Consider the following 19,102-nt stretch of genomic DNA (forward strand, 5'->3'; position numbering starts at 1 on the left):
TCCTCTCCCGGGCTGCATAGACCAGCCAGGAAGGGCACGGGTCCAATAAACATGTGGTGGTGCTCAGCCTCCCCATGATCCTGTCCACTTCCTCCGGAGTCACAGAATCAAACTCCTCCCAGGTGATATCGACAAGACCGCCCGCGTCCTGCTCGACAGACTCTGCCCAGTCAGAGTCCAAACCGGTCCGAATCCGAGCGATTTTGTCCGACAGATGCTGGTTAAACTCCTCGGCACGACCCTGCAAGGGTTCCTCCCTCACCTCCTGATTCAGGAGGGAGCGAGTCACCCTAAACAGGGTGGCCGGGCGATTATCTGCGGACGCGATAAGGGTGGCGAAGTGGTTAGACCTCGCCTCCCTTATCGCAGCGAGATAAGACCTAGTGTAGGTTCTTAGTCGCAATCGGTCGGGTTCGGATCGGCTGGATCTCCAACCGCTCTCTAGGCCCCGTCTCCGACGCTTCATCTCCCGGAGCTCCGCGGAAAACCATGGAGCTCGACGGGATCTGCACCGGGTCAGGGGCCGCAGGGGTACAACTCGGTCAAGGGCCTCAGTGGCTGCCCTTTCCCAGGCTTCCACTAAGGCATCTGCCGAGCTGTGAGCAAGGGAGGCAGGTGGGGACCCCAGCGCCGCCTGGAACCTCTGGGGATCCATTTGTGAAAAGAAATGCTTTTAGATACTCAGTGCACTTTCTTGCAAATCTTTTTTTTCCTAAACACGATTGCAATCAGAACTTCAAGTCAGTTTGAAAGCTCCTGCAGTGATAGTAACAGGGAATGTCCTGGTAGGGGTGCCAGAGCTGGAAGTTTAGGAACTGATCTCTCTAGATTTCTATACACATTTTAATCCATCTTCCAATTTTTAAAGTTACTTTTCTGACTCCAATCCCACCATTGTCACAGCCTGGAAAATTTGACCCTAGAAAGAAGCTTGGAGAAACAATGAATTCTTATAGTGAAGTGTTATGCTCAAAACAGTGGAAAATAGTTCGAAAGATTTATCATCTTACTGCCAGTCTTCCTAACACATTACAGAATATGTAAGTATTGGTAAGATGTCAGTTATTCTTCTGCTCCATACTTCGCAATTAGTGTCATCACAAGCTTTGGAGGAGTTCAGCCAATCCAAAGCACATCAAGAACAACGCAAGCTATTCTTACTCTCCTCCTTGTCCAGGTAGGAATCTTGTCTTTTCAAGGCTACAAGTTTGTACAATATGCTAAAATTGCACAACTTAAGATTTGATTGGTCAGTTATAAACTAATACCTATTATTTTTATTATCATTTTAGCCTGCAATACTTGCCGATGTTGTCAAAGAATCTTTTTTTTTTAGGTCTCTTTCACAGACACCTTTTATCAAGTGGGATATACATATATCTTGGCCAACAGGTATCAATGGAAGGTAATACAATAAAGGAAATTCAACAGCATGTTAAATGTGGCTGGCAGGCATTTGGCAAGCTAAGCATAATTTTCAAGAACCTTCCCCTATGCCTAGAGAAGTTTTCGATCAGTGTATGCTACCTGCTCTAACATATGCCAGTGAAACATGGATACTAACCTCACAATCAATACAAAAGCTAAGAGTGGCACAAACAGCCATGGAAAGATACAAGCTCGGCATTACAAGACAAGACAAAATAGATATGCACATAGAGAATGAACAAAAGTATATGATATCAAGAGTAAAAAAAATGGAAATGAGCTGGTCACATAGCCACCATTGTAGAATGGATCCCACTTGATTATTTATATAACAATCTTATTCCTCAAATATTTTCAAGGTTACACCACCACCTGGTGGCATACACGTATATACCATAAGTAGCAAAAAAGAGGTGCTACCTACAAGTCTACTGCCTAACCTAAAAAAGTGTCCCTTTCCATAAGAATTCAGAGTCTTAATGTCATTCTGCAAGGCAGATTATGTTGTGATTCAGGGTCAGCCTGTGGGTTCGGCATTTGGGTCGGATGATTCAGAGGAGGAGGAGGGGGGTGTTGGAGAGGTTGCTGAGGGGGTTGGAGAGCTTGCTGATGAGAGCCCTCAGCCAGGCCCCTCCCACCTGGTCACGACGGAGACCCAGCTGTGTTAACCTGACAGCGTGGATGAAGATGACCCACAGCTGGCCCTGTTCAAGGACGCCCGACGCAGGAGGCAGTCAATCAGGAGTAAACAGAGGAAGGCAATGGGGCACCTCAGAAGGAGGCAGAGAGAAGCCACGCCCTGAACTGTATAAAAGGGGAATGCGTGGGAGGGCTGGTTTGCTGAAGGCAACTGCTTGAATAGCTCCTGTTTCATGGTTCGTGTCTTGTTCTGTTTGCTTTTGTGTCCATAAATTTGGCAGGCTTAGTTCCAGCCTCTTGCCTTCTTGTAAAAGGGGTTGTCCCTGCCTTTTCTGCAGGGCCGGTAGCAGGCTGGTACAGAACAGATTATCTAATAAAAACCATTTATCCTAACTAAAAAGACAGGATGCTCCAAATGAGTACCAAAACAACTAATCCCAGCTTGTTAAACCCACACAACAATGGGGAAATATTTGCAAAGAACCAGTTCAATCCACTCTCTTACTCTTTACAAACATTTCAATGTTACCTCATTTATTTCAGGCTGAAGTATCTGCATTAATTCATTGTAAGTATCTGCATTAATTCACCTATATGTTCTATCAGGTCTGCTGTCATTATGAACACCACTCTATTCCAATTCCCAAATGTAATAGCTTTTTAAAATAGCAATGAGGGATTAATTTAAACCTATTTATATAATATTTTACTGTACCCCTAATAATTAATAGTTAATAACCTGAATATTTTTTTCAAAATTCAGTATTAAGAATAAAACTAGCTGCTTATAGTCCATTTTTAAATTTACAATCAACCTGTTAATAGCATAATATAAATTTATCTGAACTTCTAGTACAGGACTTTATAAATTCAATTCAGATCATTAGAAGAAAAAGGAAATTCAAAATGCCAATGTTTAAGGAATTTTTATTAAAGCAAGAATTGTATAATCCAAATTATGGTTCTTTGCTCAGTTATCAATCCTTACTGCTAACTACAACAGTAGTGATATTCTGAGCTTTTCCACAGTAAATTACAAAATTAAAGAAAGGAATGCTTTAAATTTTTTGTAGTGTGCTGAAAATTCTTTTCCCCGGGTTTATAAAACATTAATTTGTTTTTTAACTTTTGCTATTTTTTTGGATTTTAAATCAATAGGTAATCTAGGACTAGGGGTTTTGCTAGTCCTGGCATTTGTTGTGTACATAAGCTTCAAAGTTTCCTTTCCTTTTTTTATTTATTTTATATTTTGCAATGTTTTTCTCAATATTTAGTAGTTTTTCCATGTTTAGATATTTTTCCTTCGGTGAAGCGATATAATAATACGTAGTCCTGGGTCTTCTGTAATAAAAAAACATAATAAATAAATTATTTTGAGGCCCATTTTCACTGTTAGTGCATTATTTCTGAGTCTCAAAAGCATTCTACACCTGCTTAATAAATCTGTTCCTTAAACTGGAAGCGAAATGGCCACTAAGCAAACATGTGATGGGAGAACTGCAAAGCTCATTGGCTACCATCTCATTTTATGAACAAAAATTATACAAGCAGAAAGGCATCTAGCAATATTAGTTAAATATTTCCATTAACAATGACTGGAAGTTAGATGAATGCCTGCAATGAAATGCAACCCCTTTTATTTCACATATGAAGCCTATTCTCATGAATACTTACATTAGACACTTGGAACTCCTGCTGGATTGTTAACTGCTTTTTGAGCAGCTTCTTTAGCTTGATGGGCTTGCAGTACGGCTACAGCTTCATCAACCTAGTTAACGGGAAAACTGGATTACTACTATTTCTGTTAAAAAGTAAAATAGGCTGGATTCCAAAAAGAAAACCAACACTAACTGAAGATTCTCCCTACCTTCGAACGAAGAGATTCAGGAGACTCAAGCATGTGAAGAAGTTCAGAGTTGTCAATTTCTAGCAACATACCAGTTATTTTACCCGCCAAAGTAGGGTGCATGGCTTGGATAAGAGGGAACAAACGTTCTCCTAGAAAATAATTCACAATTTGTGACTTTACAAGACTGCATTATCTGTGTATCTATCCTAAACAGAACTACTTAATTAGTTCTATTCCACTACTACAAAAATAGTTTTTTCTTTTGGCACAACAAGCTAGTTAAGAGAATAAACTTAAAAGTGCTCATAACAATGGGATCTTAAAGATTGCAATTTTGAACAGCTAATGCCATTATCAATAAAATGATTTGAATTATTAAGAAATTCTTCTCTTGAAATCCTCCCTTATCCTACAACTCTGAAACTAGCTTCTTCCATCTGAAACTTGCACCTTCTCTTTCCTCTATATAACTTTCAGCTGGGTTAACCTGTAGTAAGTGAAAATTTAAATAATGTCAACAGTTTTAAAAAGAATGTCATAAGGGATGCATGGCACATCTTCTTGGACATGAGGACCGACTTCGAAGTGCATGCCTGCATATAGAAAACTTCTGCTTACAGAAATGTAGTTTCACTCCTTGCATTTAAACACTGCGTTAAGTGCTTGGAATGCTTTATGCAAGTGGACAGGAGTACTGATAAATAGGTAGTGCCACCTGTAGTTATCTTCCTTCTGTACTTAGTTCAAATATATTGCTGTAGCTTTCTTTCCATGCCCTCAACGTGACACACCAAAACCTGCTTTCCCATTCTCCTCACGTTCACATTTGCTTAACTAGCAACTTACCCAACATCTGCTTTTGTTCTTGTGGAGGGGCAGAAGCCAACATGGAAGCAGTCAATGGTTCCTGACCTTGTACATGGACAGCAGGCTAGAATTTCAGAACATTGAATGAGTTAACTAATTTATTTGATAATTTTACATCAAATAATATACTGATTAAATTTGCATTACTCTCATTCAGATATGAATACCACAAAGAGCAGAACGCTGCATCAGAATGGCAAACAATTCACTAGAGTAAAACTTTTAAGGTTGTTCCATAGTTTTCATGCTTACCTGCTGCATAGCAACCTGAGGCTGGGTGTTAAGATGCTGCTGAGGATTGCGAACACCCGCAGCATACTTATACTGTGAAACAGTGCGTACGGCTGGAGTGGCTGCAGCAGCTGCTGCTGCTGGACGTGGACCCATGGTCTGTGTTGATGTGTTTGCTGAAAAGAAAAGGATTTCAAGCTAAGAGAGAACACTTTTCAACTGTACTATGGAGGGTCTGCTTGCCCAATTTTTGCTTAAGGGTTTTTAAAGTATATGACATTCAAACCTGAAAGTGCAACTGAACTGCATATATTTAACCAATTATCCTGATGTAATTAAGAGTACATAACTGACAAACATAAATTACAAAAAGAGGAATTAAAGAAAACTAGGTACACCACTCACTATACTTCTTAGTATTTTTCTATCCTTACTGCCAATGCTTCCAACTTGCCTTGTGTTGTTTAAAAATTAAAGTAAAAAAACCCTTCAGAACTCACCAACACGCTGTGTTGACATGACTCGTGTAACTTGTGACGAAGCTGGCCTCATCGTACTAAATGGTGGTCTGGGAGCTGTAGGGCGGATGGCACCTGGCATATTCTGGAAAGCTGCTTTTAAGATAGTTTAAGTATGTATTTTAGAAATTAATAAAAGCCCACATTTCTTTGCTGTGGCTCCCACCCTCTGGAATTCTCTCCCTCCACAGGTGACTGGGCCCCTGCTCTCCAGGCCTTTCGAAAGAGTTTGAAGACCTGGCCAACTTGCATAGAACTCACTGAGCAGCATGCAACCCAGAGGGTAGTTGGCACCTTGATGACCCCCCTCACTCCTTTTAGCTTATTCTGTTCGTGCTTTCATCCAGCTCTTTTACTGATTATATTTTTATAGTCTTTAGGGTTTTGTGTTTTAATTGCACACCGCCAGAATCACTCTGTGAGATGGGCAGTATCTAAATTCAACAAATACAAATAAATTCTGTAAGAAAACCAAGCCACTTACGATGAGGTCTGGCACCCTGAGCAGTCCAGCGAGGACTTGGTCTAAGTTGAGTAATCTGGCTAGTAGGATAGTAGGCTGCACGGTTTTGTGTCTGTTGAGGATAAAAAAGAGTTGATTTATATTCTGCCTTTCACTCAGAAGCCAGGATTCACAAAGCTGCAGCATTATGAAATTAAGCATTATTCCATTTAAACTTAATTGCTGGACTATTCCATGTAAAAGTTCTGAAGGCTTTCTAAAGCAGTAGAGATAAACTATATTAATAGCCATCATATATCTAGATAGATTGGTTGATTTAATGAATTTAAGCTTAATAGGGAGAGGTTCGAACCATACCTGAGGGATAGCTGCCATGAAATAACCTGAAGGAGGTGCTGGCTGGTAAGGGTTGATGACAGGATTGGGCACTGCTCTCACACTTGCCATTCTCTGCATATATTGGTTGGTGAGGTGAGCCTGGCGTTCCTCTTTACGTTGAGCTAAAGCCACATATAGTGGTTTGGTGGCCACAATTCTACCATTCATTTCTGTAACTGCTTTGGTTGCTTCTTCCGGTGAAGAAAAGCAAACAAATCCAAATCCTTTACTGCGGCCTCCTTCCATCATGACCTATCAAAAGAAACACACAAGCTTAAAAACATTGTGTATGAGCACAGCATCACACTGTACATCTGTATAGAATGTACCATTTGCACTTCTACCAATGACGGACTAAACCCCCAGCTAGTACAGATGGCTACACTTGAACTATGCTGTTCTTCCATGTAGCCTACTGACTGGACTGATAACATGAGAGGTAAACAATTTTCCAATCAACATTTTATCTGCAATGGAGTTGCTTACCTTTGCACTAGTTATTGTGCCAAATGGTGAAAATTCTTTGCGCAGACGCTCATCATCAATTCCATCATCTAAATTTTTCACATATAGATTTACACCCTTGGGGAGAGAAAAAAGAATGTCATAACCTGTAAAGGTAAAAATTCAGCAAAAATGTAATTATCAAAGTGAAATTTCACCTGGTATCTTGTAATCCTATCCTGCTTCATTTGTTCAAATTTGCGTTTAAGCTCTGTTTGTCTTTCAACTTTTTTCTGAGCTCGACCAACATATATTTGCTTCCCATTGAGTTCCTTTCCATTCATCTCATCTACAGCCTTTATAAATAAAAAATATACTTTAAACTGCTATTAACTGAATATACAATGTATTATACTCAAAGCATAAAGAATTCTTATAGCAAATTTGATAATATGAAATCAATACTGCATAAAAGCACAGACAAGACTTAACATAGTGTAATGTGTATCAACAAAACCAAGAAAAATCCCAAAATTAAATTAGCCATAAAATATTCCATAGCTAACACAAAATCATATGCAGGCTTACTTTTTGGGCATCCTCATGTCTTTCAAAACTGACAAAACCAAAGCCTTTGGATTTTCCACTTTCATCAGTCATAACTTTCACACTCAAGGCAGGCCCTATAAAGCATACAAAATTTGTTACGTATATTTGCCATCCACTTAGGTTTAGAGAAAATCTATCCCATAGTTTATAAAGATTCTCCCAGATGGGAGAGCATCAGAAAGATCAACAAACCCATTTTGTCTATTACAGTAACTGTAAGAAAATTACTGGTATTATGGATTGAACATATTTTTATGCTGGAAAGCCCTTCCCCTATCTATGGGTTCAATTAAACTCCAAGCATCCCCAGCCAGGACAACAGTAGTATAGTTGGGGAAGACTGTGCTGCTTATATATTGTGTCCAATGTTAAAAGCACTATTTAATGTGGCTATTTAATGTAGCACATCAGGCATTTATATTTTAAAAGAGTTAAGTCAGAAAAAGGGTGTAAATCTGTGGGTAAACAATTCTGGGTGCCTCTGAAGGCAAGTGTTCATTAAGTCCCTTGGGAGAAGGGCGGTATAGAAATCAAATAAAATAAATAAATAAATAAATAAATAAATAAGTACAATTTTAACACATTTGAACTAATCAAGACTTCCAATCACTCTGGACCTGTCTTTATAGTTGTATTTCTACTGTTTATGACAGCAAATACTAGTGATATTTTGACATAGATTTATATACTTGTGGATAATCTGAGAATTATAGGTGCCATAACTAGTTAAACACATTGTATATACACATGTATAAGCCGATCCATAAGAAGATACTTGAGTTTTTGACAAAAATACCATGAAAAATATGGATTAGCTTAGCTGCGAGTATATATGGTATGCTGGAGTAATTATGGTACTTTATTCTTTTTACTGTTCTCAGTCTTTCATCAATTGTCTTTAGTGGAATGGCAATACAGTAGTATAGTATAAAAGAAATTAATTAAAACCAGTAGCCACAAAATCACATTCTTTAATTCATATGCATATAGAATATTACTAGTTCAGTTCTTGCTAACTCCAGTTAAAAGCTGGACTATTGCAATGCATTCTACATGAGGCTACCCGTGACGTATATTCGGAAGCTACAAGTGGTGCAGAATGCAGTGGTGTGGGCAGTTCTTGGGGCCCTTAGGTTATTCCATGTTACACCACTGCTTTGAGTTGCATTGGCTGCTAGTTTTCTTGTGAATACAATTTAAGGTGTTGGTTATCACCTCCATGGCATAGGAGAAACAGTCTCACCCCAATGCGACTGGTTCACCCCACCCATGCTGGGAGAAAGGGCATGCTATGGAGCTGTTGGTCAAGGAATTTTGACTGGCTGGGTCTGGAAGAGCCCTTCCTGCCCTGACTCCTGCCCTTTGGAACATCGTACCTGACAAGGTGAATCCGCACCCGCACCCCCTGACCTTCTGTAAGGCCTGAAGACCTGGATCAGTCAATTGGGCTTGGGCCCCAAAGGGAGTACACCCTCTAGAGGCAGCTATTGGATTAAGACAAGAATCCACCTCTCCCATGTACTTCGTGCTCCCTTTTCCATCTTTCAATTATAAATTATAAGATAAGATGTTCTTTATTGTCATTTTACTGTGGGCACAATGGCACACATCAAAAATGAAATTTAGTTGCCCGTTCTCAAAGTAAAACACATATACGACACACCTAAAACATACTATATACAACATATGTACAGACCCACACCCCTTTGTTGTTAGCTGCGAAGTCGTGTCCCACCCATCGCGACCCTATGGACAACGTTCCTCCAGGCCTTCCTGTCCTCTACCATCACCCCTACATATACATAATAAAATATTAAATACTGTCCATCTTGAATATATAACGGAAGGAGGAAGCCTGAGTTCACAAGGTTAATGCTGTATGGAATGGAACTATGGCTGAATCTAGATGTTCTGCTACGGATACCACGAAGCCTCCTCCCAGAAGGTAACAAGGACAACAGGTTGTGAAGAGGATGAATAGTGTCCCAGATAATCTTATGGACCCTGTTCAAACAACGCTTCTGTGCTATGCTGTCCTGGATGGGAGGGAGGAACCTGCCAATGATCTTTTCGGCCATCCTCACCACTCTCTGCACCGCCTTCCTGTCTGAAGCAGTGATGCTTCCAAACCAGACTGTGATGCTGTATGACAGGATGTTCTCGATCATCATTATCATTTATTGTTTTATCATCATGTTTACTAGTTGTTAATGTTTGTAAGCCGTCCAGAGTTACCTCTAGATGAGATAGGCGGCATACAAATCTATTAAATAAAAGCTAACATTAGGGAGTTGCAGTTGGGCAGAAATATTATAGTAATATACCAACTCTTCTCTTTTTTATATACATGAAAAGCTCAAGACATTACCAAACTTGCCAAAGAGTTCTTTCAGTCTCTCATCATCCATGTCTTCTCCAAAATTCTTGATGTAAACATTAGTGAATTCCTTAGCACGAGCTCCAAGCTCTGCTTCCCGTTCTTTACGTGATTTAAACCTTCCAACAAATCTAGTTTTAAAAGGCAAGACAAGAAGCTACTTAGATATTTTGAAATGCTCACTACATGACTGTGTCTAAAGGAATACTCTTTATGGTCAATATCTGAGGCGCTCACCCATATGTTGTGTCATTTCCCTGCATGCGAGCAGCTGCCATAGCACACTGCAGTTATACGTTCAGGGAAACAGCAGAATACTAAGCTTCTCTAGTCTACTGTCTTACAACAGACTGCTCAGAATGGAGCAATTATATTACCCCGCTGTACTTTCCCATACAGGGAAACACAGCAAGTGTGGTATGACTCCTCCTGATTGTGACATATTATGTCTCTCACAGTTCCTATGCAATACATAAGTTGTCCCTCTTTGTTTTTTCCTGAATATATATTTCTAATAATGTAAGCCAACATTGGAACAAGTGTCTAATGTAGATTTCTGTAAAATGGATTTTTCTAAACATGGATTAACTTTTAAAAGCTCGAAGAAAAATACTTTTGTACTCACACTTTACGATCATTAAGCAGCATTCCATTCATTTTTTCAATAGCTCTTTCTGCAGCTTCTTGTGTTTCAAAATGTACAAACCCATAGCCTTTGGATCCATTCTCATCACATACAACCTGTGAAAGTATTGGAATGTTTGTGAGATCAACTGAATCTAATCATATTAGTTCCAATCTGCAGCATTTCCCCATTTTTTGCTTTCTTTCCACTCACCTTACAAGAGAGGATGTTTCCAAAAGCTGAAAATGTATCATACAAAGCTTTATTATCAATTGATTTATCCAGGTTTTTAATGAAAATGTTGCCAACACCACTTTTTCGAAGAGATGGATCACGCTGAGACCACATGATACGAACTGGCTTGCCTTTAATGACATCAAAATTCATGGTATCTAAAGCTCGTTCAGCTGTAAAACAAAAGGATTATTTTAATCCTAATAGAATAATGTCATTGTTTATAACTTCAACTTTATTGTTTGCTTCCTGAACTCCAAAGAATGGTTAGACTACTCATTCATCTGACAATTGTGGAAGTGTCAAAGAAAAAGTTGACAGTTTAGTAGATGCAAGCTACACATTTGAAAGTGGAAGTACAAAATTTTATATTAACAAAATTATATTTTAAACTTTAAAAAATCAGCTAGTAATATTCACCTAACCTTGACATTTAAAAAAATTTAGGTGGTTAATGAATATATTATACTGTTCTACTACAAGTTGCAATAAGTATAAAACCAACCTGTGCCACAAGCATTTTTTAACAGATGGAAGATCATTCTGCAGTTATTAGCTTGCTACTAATAAAGAAATTTCTACTCATAAGCAAAACAACTAAAAGATTTCTTGAAGTATGATAGATTTTCTGCTTAGGAAATAAAAAACTGGAATCACACTATGACGTTTCCAAAGTAATGTAAAATAAATCCTATTTTGCCATAGTATAAAAGCGCTGTTTTCTAGTAAATGAAGGAAACTGGTAAAACTGACTTTTAAAGTTCACCTTTGCTAAAGATATGTCTTCAAATTCCTATTTCATCCACAACTCAATAAACTTTTGAGTTTATTTCTAAACTATATAAAATGCTACTCAAGATGAATCTAGAAGATGAATATGTTAGAGTGTATGGTAAAATGGGTAAATTTTGGGGGGTATAACACTAGATAAATGGGAGAATGTATGGACGAAGGGACTAAAATTTACCTTATATTTTGGAAAAAAAACTTTTATAAAATGATGTATCATTGGTACTTGACCCCAGATAGACTAGCGAAAATGTATAGAGGGATTTCTAATAAGTGCTGGAAATGTAGTCAAAATCCAGGTTCATTTTATCATATGTGCTGGTCTTGTAAATATGTAAAAACATACTGGATAAACATTAACAATGCAAAAAAAATATTTAAGATACAAATATTAATGAAACCTGAAGCTTTTCTTTTAGGTATGACAGACAAGTCAATGAAAAACAATTTGGGGTGCTATTCCTTCACCTGGTGACAACTGCAAAGATTTAGAAATGTCGACTGTTGAAGAATGGATTTTGAAAATGACTGAATTAGCAGAAATGGTGAAATTAACTGCTTTGATTAGAGATAATGGGCTAGACAGTTATATAAGAGACTGGAAACCAACCATTTGTGGACCTTCTACATGCTAAATATAACAGATGGTTAACAGAGGGATTTGAAGATTAGTGTAATGTTTAGCTCAACCTGTTGGCTGCTTTTTTATTTACTTATACACACACAAACACATTGTGTTTGTAGTAAAAGGGGAGAAATTATTGCCTTTTTTTCCTTTTCTTTCAGCACTCAGCCAGGATGGATCCTATATGTTAAATATTAAATTTAATTGACCACTTTTTCCTCTTTTGTACACTTTCTTCTTTTTTTGTTATGGTTAGGGTTGAACGTATGATAAAACTATAAACTTATAAACAAGAAACAAACCTTGCCCAATGAACCAGAAAGTGTATGTTAGCCAATAAGAAAAGGGGGATGGAATGAGAGTCAATGGGACTAAAATTTCAAAGCATTACCTCAAGTTCAAAAATGAATGCATCTTGCTACCCACCCATGCTCATTACAGAACAATGTAGCATGAGAAATAACTGGAAACACTTTCCCCATTTCCCAGTAGTCTATGAATTGTTTCGTTATACAGTAGCATCTAGAAACTGTCTATCAGAAACAGAGAAACAACCCACAGGAATGATGCTCAGCTCTTGCATTCTGTATCCATTTATACACTATTACATCTCGCAAGACATAGTACATAACAGTGTTAGAATTTGCTAAAATTAAACATATAAATAAGTATTTTCTTATCCACTACTATTTCTATCATCCCAAATTTTGTACAGCTAGATTGGCTAAAGATACAACTAGTCAATAAGGTAAAGGTAAAGGTTCCCCCGCACATGCGTGCTAGTCGTTCCCAACTCTAGGGGCTCATCTCCGTTTCAAAGCCAAAGAGCCAGCGCTTGTCCGAGGACGTCTCCGGGGTCATGTGGCCGGCATGACTAGACGCCAAAGGCGCACGGAACGCTGTTACCTTCCCACCGTAGTGGTCCCTATTTTTCTACTTGCATTTTTACGTGCTTTTGAACTGCTAGGTTGGCAGAAGTTGGGACGAGTAACAGGTGCTCACTCTTGTTATGCGGCACTCGGGATTCGACCCACGAAACTGACAACCTTCTGATCGACAAGCTTAGAGTCCTAACCCACTGAATATCAGCAGCTAAAAAGCTTAACCAGGCAACCATGAATAAAAAGTGTTCATAAGATCTACTGCCCTTTCAGAAACAATGCAGAGTGCAGCAACACAAATGGCAACAATAGAGTCAGCAAGGAGCACTTTAGGAAATGTGGTCAAGACTCTGATGGACCCTCTGATGGAAAACAGGAGAGCAAGGTAAGGCAATGGCCCCATATTTTTAATTACTGGCCTGCAACAGGAACTTGAGAGCTTTTTAATCTTAACCTGAACATGGAGTGCTAGTTAAATGTGCTACCTCAGGGTTTTTTTTCTCTCCAAAGAATGCAATTCTGAAACAACAGCTCCACCTGCTGCTTTCAAGACAGAGCACATACAGTGGGAGTTGCCAATTCAGTAGAGGTAGTAGCTCAACCCTTTGCATATGTACAAAATTTCTGAATAGAGGCAGGGGTCAGTGAAAAAAGAGAACACACACATAGCGTGCCAATTTAAATTATTCTAACAAAACATACAGATGCTTTCTTCCATGCTTACTCAAATCCTAGTACTAATGAGATGAAGCAAATTATAAGAATTTGAACTCTCAATAACATAAATGAAGAATATAGTGATAACGCTGCAGAGATGTTGTTTTGCGTACATATTCTATTAACTCAAAAATATAAATTATTTTCAAAACAATTCACTGAAGCATTTAAGCAAATCCTAAATAGTTTTTTTCCAGAAACTATCTGCTGTAGTATATATAGAATTTCTATACATCTTCTGCCTCTCTCTTTGGATAATAATGTTCTAACAAAAGAAAAAAGCATTTCAGGATTACCTAATTAAACAACTTTATTCTTCACTTTTAAAGCCATTGAAAATGCAAAACGTTAGAGAAAAAGACTAAACATCTTTTATTAAATGTATAGCCAATCATTAACTAAATTTGATGTGACAGTAAGCTAAAATTCTTTCAGTTCAGCTTTGATTGGGAATAAGCAATATATTGGTGCATGTAGCTTCATAGTTCTCATTTTATTCCCACCGACATCAACAGTTAGTTCCAATTAACTGCAAAACTCTCGTTTATTTCTCCAAAACAATCATCAGCCATTGTGTTTTTTTATCTGCTGTAGGTTTTTAGGAGAAAAAAAAGAGCACTCTAAGGGTTTACTTAATTTAACCAAAACTCTGGACATTCAGGTTTATTTAGATAATTTAAAAAGAATGAAGTAATAGCATTTGTAGCATATACCAAAATATTGTTCATTCATACACAGGCTAGAATTCTAAAGAATTCTGAATTCCAGCTTACTGTGATGTCTGAACACAGCCATTATTTTCTGGAATAAATAAATCCTCATCTGAGAAGACATGTGGGCAAAATACTGAAGCTAGCTGGAAAAAATTCTTAATACTTTTTGAGAAATGGATCTTTAGAAATAATCCTATTTCTGGGCAATCCCTACAGCCTCAATGAACAGACTGTTATTTGCTGACTGAATTCATACACAATCTGTCCTTCAATATACTCCCATGCTTGGACAATCCAGGCTTACAGGACTAAAAAACAGCGCCTCCCATTTTGCTAGACACTATAAATTGGAAACCAGTTTTCCATGATGATTTACCGATTTGTAATGTGATTTATTTTTCCTTAATGCATTGTGTATAACTATATCACAAGAAATAAGGTGTACTAAATCCAAAATAAATCAAGAAACAATTTTTTATTTCATTTATTCTTCATTGGTCATTTCAAGTACCACAGAAAATATAAGAACATATTAAGGTGCGTATATGAATTTTAAAAATTCATACTTTTTAGCCTAATAGATATTTATTGCTTCAGTATGCTAGCTACTCTTGAAGTAGAAAACAAAATCACTTTGAAGATTTAGGAACAAAATCTAATTCCTGGTGCCTTTCATTTGACAATAGTTCACCCATCCCCTATCCATCAATATAAAGTCTAGCTACAGCAGGCTTCCCTTAGATATCCTCCAATGGCAAGTCAGAGGAGTTCTTCTCAATTTCTGGTCACTCAAGACAGTAAGCTATGGAACTCCGGAAGAAAACAATGCTATCTTACACTTTAATATATATCACGAGGCCAAAACGTTTGAGACGCTTTATGCCAGGGGTCTTCAAACTTGGCCCTTTTATGACTTGTGGACTTCAACTCCCAGAATTCCTCAGCCAGCTTTGCTGGCTGAGGAATTCTGGGAGTTGAAGTCCACAAGTCATAAAAGGGCCAAGTTTGAAGACCCCTGCTTTATGCCAACTGAACAAAAACCAGTTAAGTGTCAAAAGGCTTCAAATGCAATAATCAAGAAAATGTTCCATTAGACGTGGACCAAAAAGACTTTTTAAGTGTTTAAAAGATGGCACACGTTTACTTTTTTAATATACAGAATCGGGCTCATCGTTGCTTTCCGGAGCCAAGGGGCTAAAAAGTACTCCATAGGAGGAAAGGATAAATTAAACACGGCCTTATATTGGTTTCAGTGACCGCAGGTTCAGGGCCTCGCTTCCGCCTTCTTCTTCCTCCTGCACTTCTTTTAAAACTTATAATTAAACTGGAATTTCCGCCCAGCTGCCATTCATCCGCGCTCTCGCCTCAGCGCCTTCGCCGGCGGAAGCGAGCGCCCGACACGCCCTTGCGGGGGACATTTTAAGGCCTTGCCTCGTGATCCCGAAGTCTGCGTTAAGCCTTCGCGGAAGTGAAGGGCCGAAAAAAAGGCCTTTCGACGGCCAGGCCTCACCCTTCACTTTCGGTGTCCTGCCACGAGGGCTGGCAAATCTCCCCTCCCCCCCTCCCTTCCCCGCAACTCGTTTCTCGCAAACGGCGTGACCGATTCCCTCTAACGGAAGCCCAAGTAGGGGCATGGCGCGCGGGCCTCCCTCGCCGTCCTTTCTCCCCCTGCCTGCTCTCCCGAGCGCGGGGAATTCCAGACGAGGCAGGCGCGGGAAGGGATAGGCCCGAGACAGGGACACCGCGCTGACTGTTAAAATGGACGCGCTCGCCGAGAAGACTTAAGCGGCAGCCCGCATGGGGACGGCGAAAGAAAGGAAGGAAGGAAGCGGCAGCCGTGGGCCAGAGCCCTCCCAACAAGCGCTCTGGCCTTCCCACGCCGGAGCCCGAAACCCGGCTGTCTCGTCCCCACGTGTCCCTTGCTCTGCCGCTCCCGTCCCCTCCTTTCCCATGTGCTCGCTCGGAAAAGTGGATCCCGGGAACGCCCGCGTGGGGGGCGAGACCCCCTTCCTCTAGCCCCCCCCCTCCCCCCGCCGCGACCTTCCCCGCTTCCTCACCGTCGGCGGGCTGCTGGAAGTTGACATAGGCGTAGCCTAGCGAGCGCCGGGTGATCATGTCCCTGCAGACGCGGATGGAGAGGATGGGCCCGGCGGGGCTGAACTTCTCGTAGAGCATAGCCTCGGTGACATCGGGGTGCAGGTCGCCCACGTAGAGCGAGGCCATCGGGTAGCTGGGAGCGCTGGGGTTCATGCTGGCGGGGGGACGGGGAGGGGGGAAGAGGCGGCTGGGTAGATTCGCGAGCGCCGAGGAGGCCGCGACGGGCCGGCGGGGTTCTAAACTCAACGGCTCCGCGGCGGCGGTTGGCGACGGTTGGCGGCTCGCTCGAGCGCTCGGAGCTGCTGGCGGGTGGAGGAGCGGGGGGTCCTCCTGCTGCTGCTGCTGTTGCTACCGCTGTTGGCGGGTCTTCTTCCTGCTGCTGCGTGGATGGAGGTGGTTTGGGCGGGTCTCCTCTCGGCTAAGCCGGGTCCGGGACTTCGCTTCGCTTCACCGGGTTATTTTATACCAAACCGGCCGGTTGCAGGTGGGGACGGGTAGTAAAGGCGAGGATTTTTTTAAAATATTTTTTCGGATTTTAATATTTTTTTTGGATTTTTAAAGGTTTTTTTTTTTTCTTCTAGTAGTAAATGGTGCGGCAGAGCTGGTGTGTCCGGGGAAGGCCGGAGCACACACACTGTGCACGCAGCACCGTCATCGGCCGGGGGACAAGGGGGAGGCCACCGCCCCGGCCACGCACTATATATAGCCGCCCCGCCCCCAGCCGCCTCCACCGTACAGCACGCCACGCACTGAGAAGCCTCTGTGCGCATGCGTCGCCTCAAGGGGCTGGGGGAATGGGAAAAGAGCACGAAGAAAGGGGCGGGGCAACAGCGCGTAGCCCTTAGGTAGCACGTCTCTCTTTAGGAGGAGACGCAGGTGCCCAAATTTGGGCACCCGAGGGCGCATGAGCAGTTGGTGTTTTTTTTCAGTTCTATGACCAGACCTATGACCAAGGAAGGAGGGCGTTACCAAAAGGGCTGTCGAGAAGTAACCCGAGAAACGCATGCGCTTTCCGCTCACTTGTGTAACGGCATACCCGTCATAGTCTTCCTTTTCGGGAAAAGCAGCGTTAATGCAAAGTTTGGATAAGAAAGCCTAATTCTGTTTATGTGTTCCAAAGCGCTGCAATTCAGGTTGAAGGCGAATTACAGTTAAACAGACGGCCGTGAAGACAAAATGTGAAGGATTTTTTTTTACCAAAATCATTGAACTGAGTTGATTTATATACTGTTAAAAGAGTTTCCTGATAAAATTATTTTTTTTCTTCCGTTCAGTTGTATCGGATTTTCAGAAATTTCCTGGACAAGCCCCTGCACTTTTCTTGGCAAGATTTTTCAGAAGTGGTTTGCCATTTCCTCCTTCCTAGGGCTGATGGAAAGTGACTGGCCCGAGGTCATCCAGCTGGCTTGATGCCAAAGTTGGCCTAGAGCTCTTGGTCGCTTGCTTCCCAAACTGATACCAGCTTAAACCACTACACCAAACTGGTTCTCACTGATAATTTCCTATAAAATTGACATACATCTATACGTAGTATATATGCCTTTCGGAGTGAAGTGGTGTTATATAAAGTGAGACAATGAACAGAAGTGAGCAAAAAAAAAGGCAGGTGAAAGAAAAAATAATTGGATTATACCAATATTTCATACATTATCTTTTGTTCTTTAACATTGTCAGTTCTTTCTTGAGAATTTCATCAACTCCATCTAACGTACCCTTCATGTGTTTTCCCCTTAGCATGTTTATGTGTCATATATTTCCCTTTTTGATTTAATCATATTTGTATTCTCAAATCACAGCACACTTCTTTCATGCCCGTTATTCACATTTGCCTTCAATCCAGTGCCCATTTATTCTAGACTTATCTTACTTTATTCTATCATGTAGATACTAAGGATCTCACTGCACTGAAGTGCTTTTTCTGTTTTTCTTGACATATTTAATCCTTACTTTCACTGTGGCCTCCTCCCTCACTTGTGTGATCCTTCCCTAGGCAGTATCTCTTTCCCTCAGTCCACAAGGTCCTCTACCCATTCCATTGCAGGCTTCTTGCCACTGCAAGGCAGGGTGCAGAGCAGTGAAAAGGGTAGAAATGAGGGGGCAGCATACAGAGTTGAGGGAAGTTGAAGGGGAGGAGGCAACCCCTTACCTTGAAAGAACCAAGGCTTGGGCTTGGGGCTAAGGCTGGGAGGGATCAGCGCCATTGGTGTAGGCCCCTATCTAACGACTGGGGAATGCTGGAATTGCCATTGCTAAACGATGCATTAATCATAATCATAATAGTAAAGTTGGAAGGGACCTTGGAGGTCATCTAGTCCAACCCCTTGCTCAGGCAGGAAACCCTATACCATTTCAGACAAATGGCTGTCCAGTCTCTTCTTAAAAAGTGATGCGATATCACATTTTACACTGCAACGCTTTGGAACAGAAATTCAAGTCGTAATTAGGATGGTAAATTGAGGAATATCTATAAATTGTTCAAGTCTGTTCACTTTATTATGCACTTTCTCTTAATCAATAAATTTACTTTCTCACATTCATGCTTTTCTCAGTGTTCTGCTGGAGAAGGCAAATCTAGTCCATCCTACTGCCGCCCTGCAGAAAGTTGCATGGCACTTCTC

The 19,102-nt window shown here is 40.6% G+C and overlaps 1 protein-coding gene across 3 annotated transcripts; it reads right to left on the reverse strand.

The window, feature by feature from the left end:
• Nucleotides 1–2,974: 2,974 nt before the first annotated feature.
• PABPC1 (poly(A) binding protein cytoplasmic 1) lies at nt 2,975–17,177 on the reverse strand. 3 transcript variants are annotated; one of them, XM_081326033.1, is made up of 15 exons: nt 16,445–17,177; nt 10,642–10,835; nt 10,429–10,544; nt 9,804–9,934; nt 7,406–7,500; nt 7,036–7,173; nt 6,860–6,955; nt 6,353–6,625; nt 6,017–6,107; nt 5,515–5,628; nt 5,036–5,190; nt 4,763–4,847; nt 3,935–4,065; nt 3,742–3,835; nt 2,975–3,408 (listed from the first exon to the last, which is right to left on the reverse strand). In XM_081326033.1, exons 1-14 carry the CDS (start codon nt 16,635–16,637, stop codon nt 3,743–3,745), a joined length of 1,905 nt encoding a protein of 634 aa, XP_081182159.1. In that variant the 5' UTR covers nt 16,638–17,177; the 3' UTR covers nt 2,975–3,408; nt 3,742. The 3 variants fall into 3 exon arrangements, with proteins under 3 accessions (XP_081182159.1, XP_081182158.1, XP_081182157.1); XM_081326032.1 differs by having other exon boundaries at nt 5,515–5,625; nt 9,795–9,934; XM_081326031.1 differs by having other exon boundaries at nt 9,795–9,934.
• Between the last annotated feature and the right edge of the window lie 1,925 nt (nt 17,178–19,102).

Source organism: Vipera berus (assembly GCF_964194415.1).
Source record: "Vipera berus genome assembly, chromosome: 3".
Taxonomy (NCBI): Eukaryota; Metazoa; Chordata; class Lepidosauria; order Squamata; family Viperidae; genus Vipera; species Vipera berus.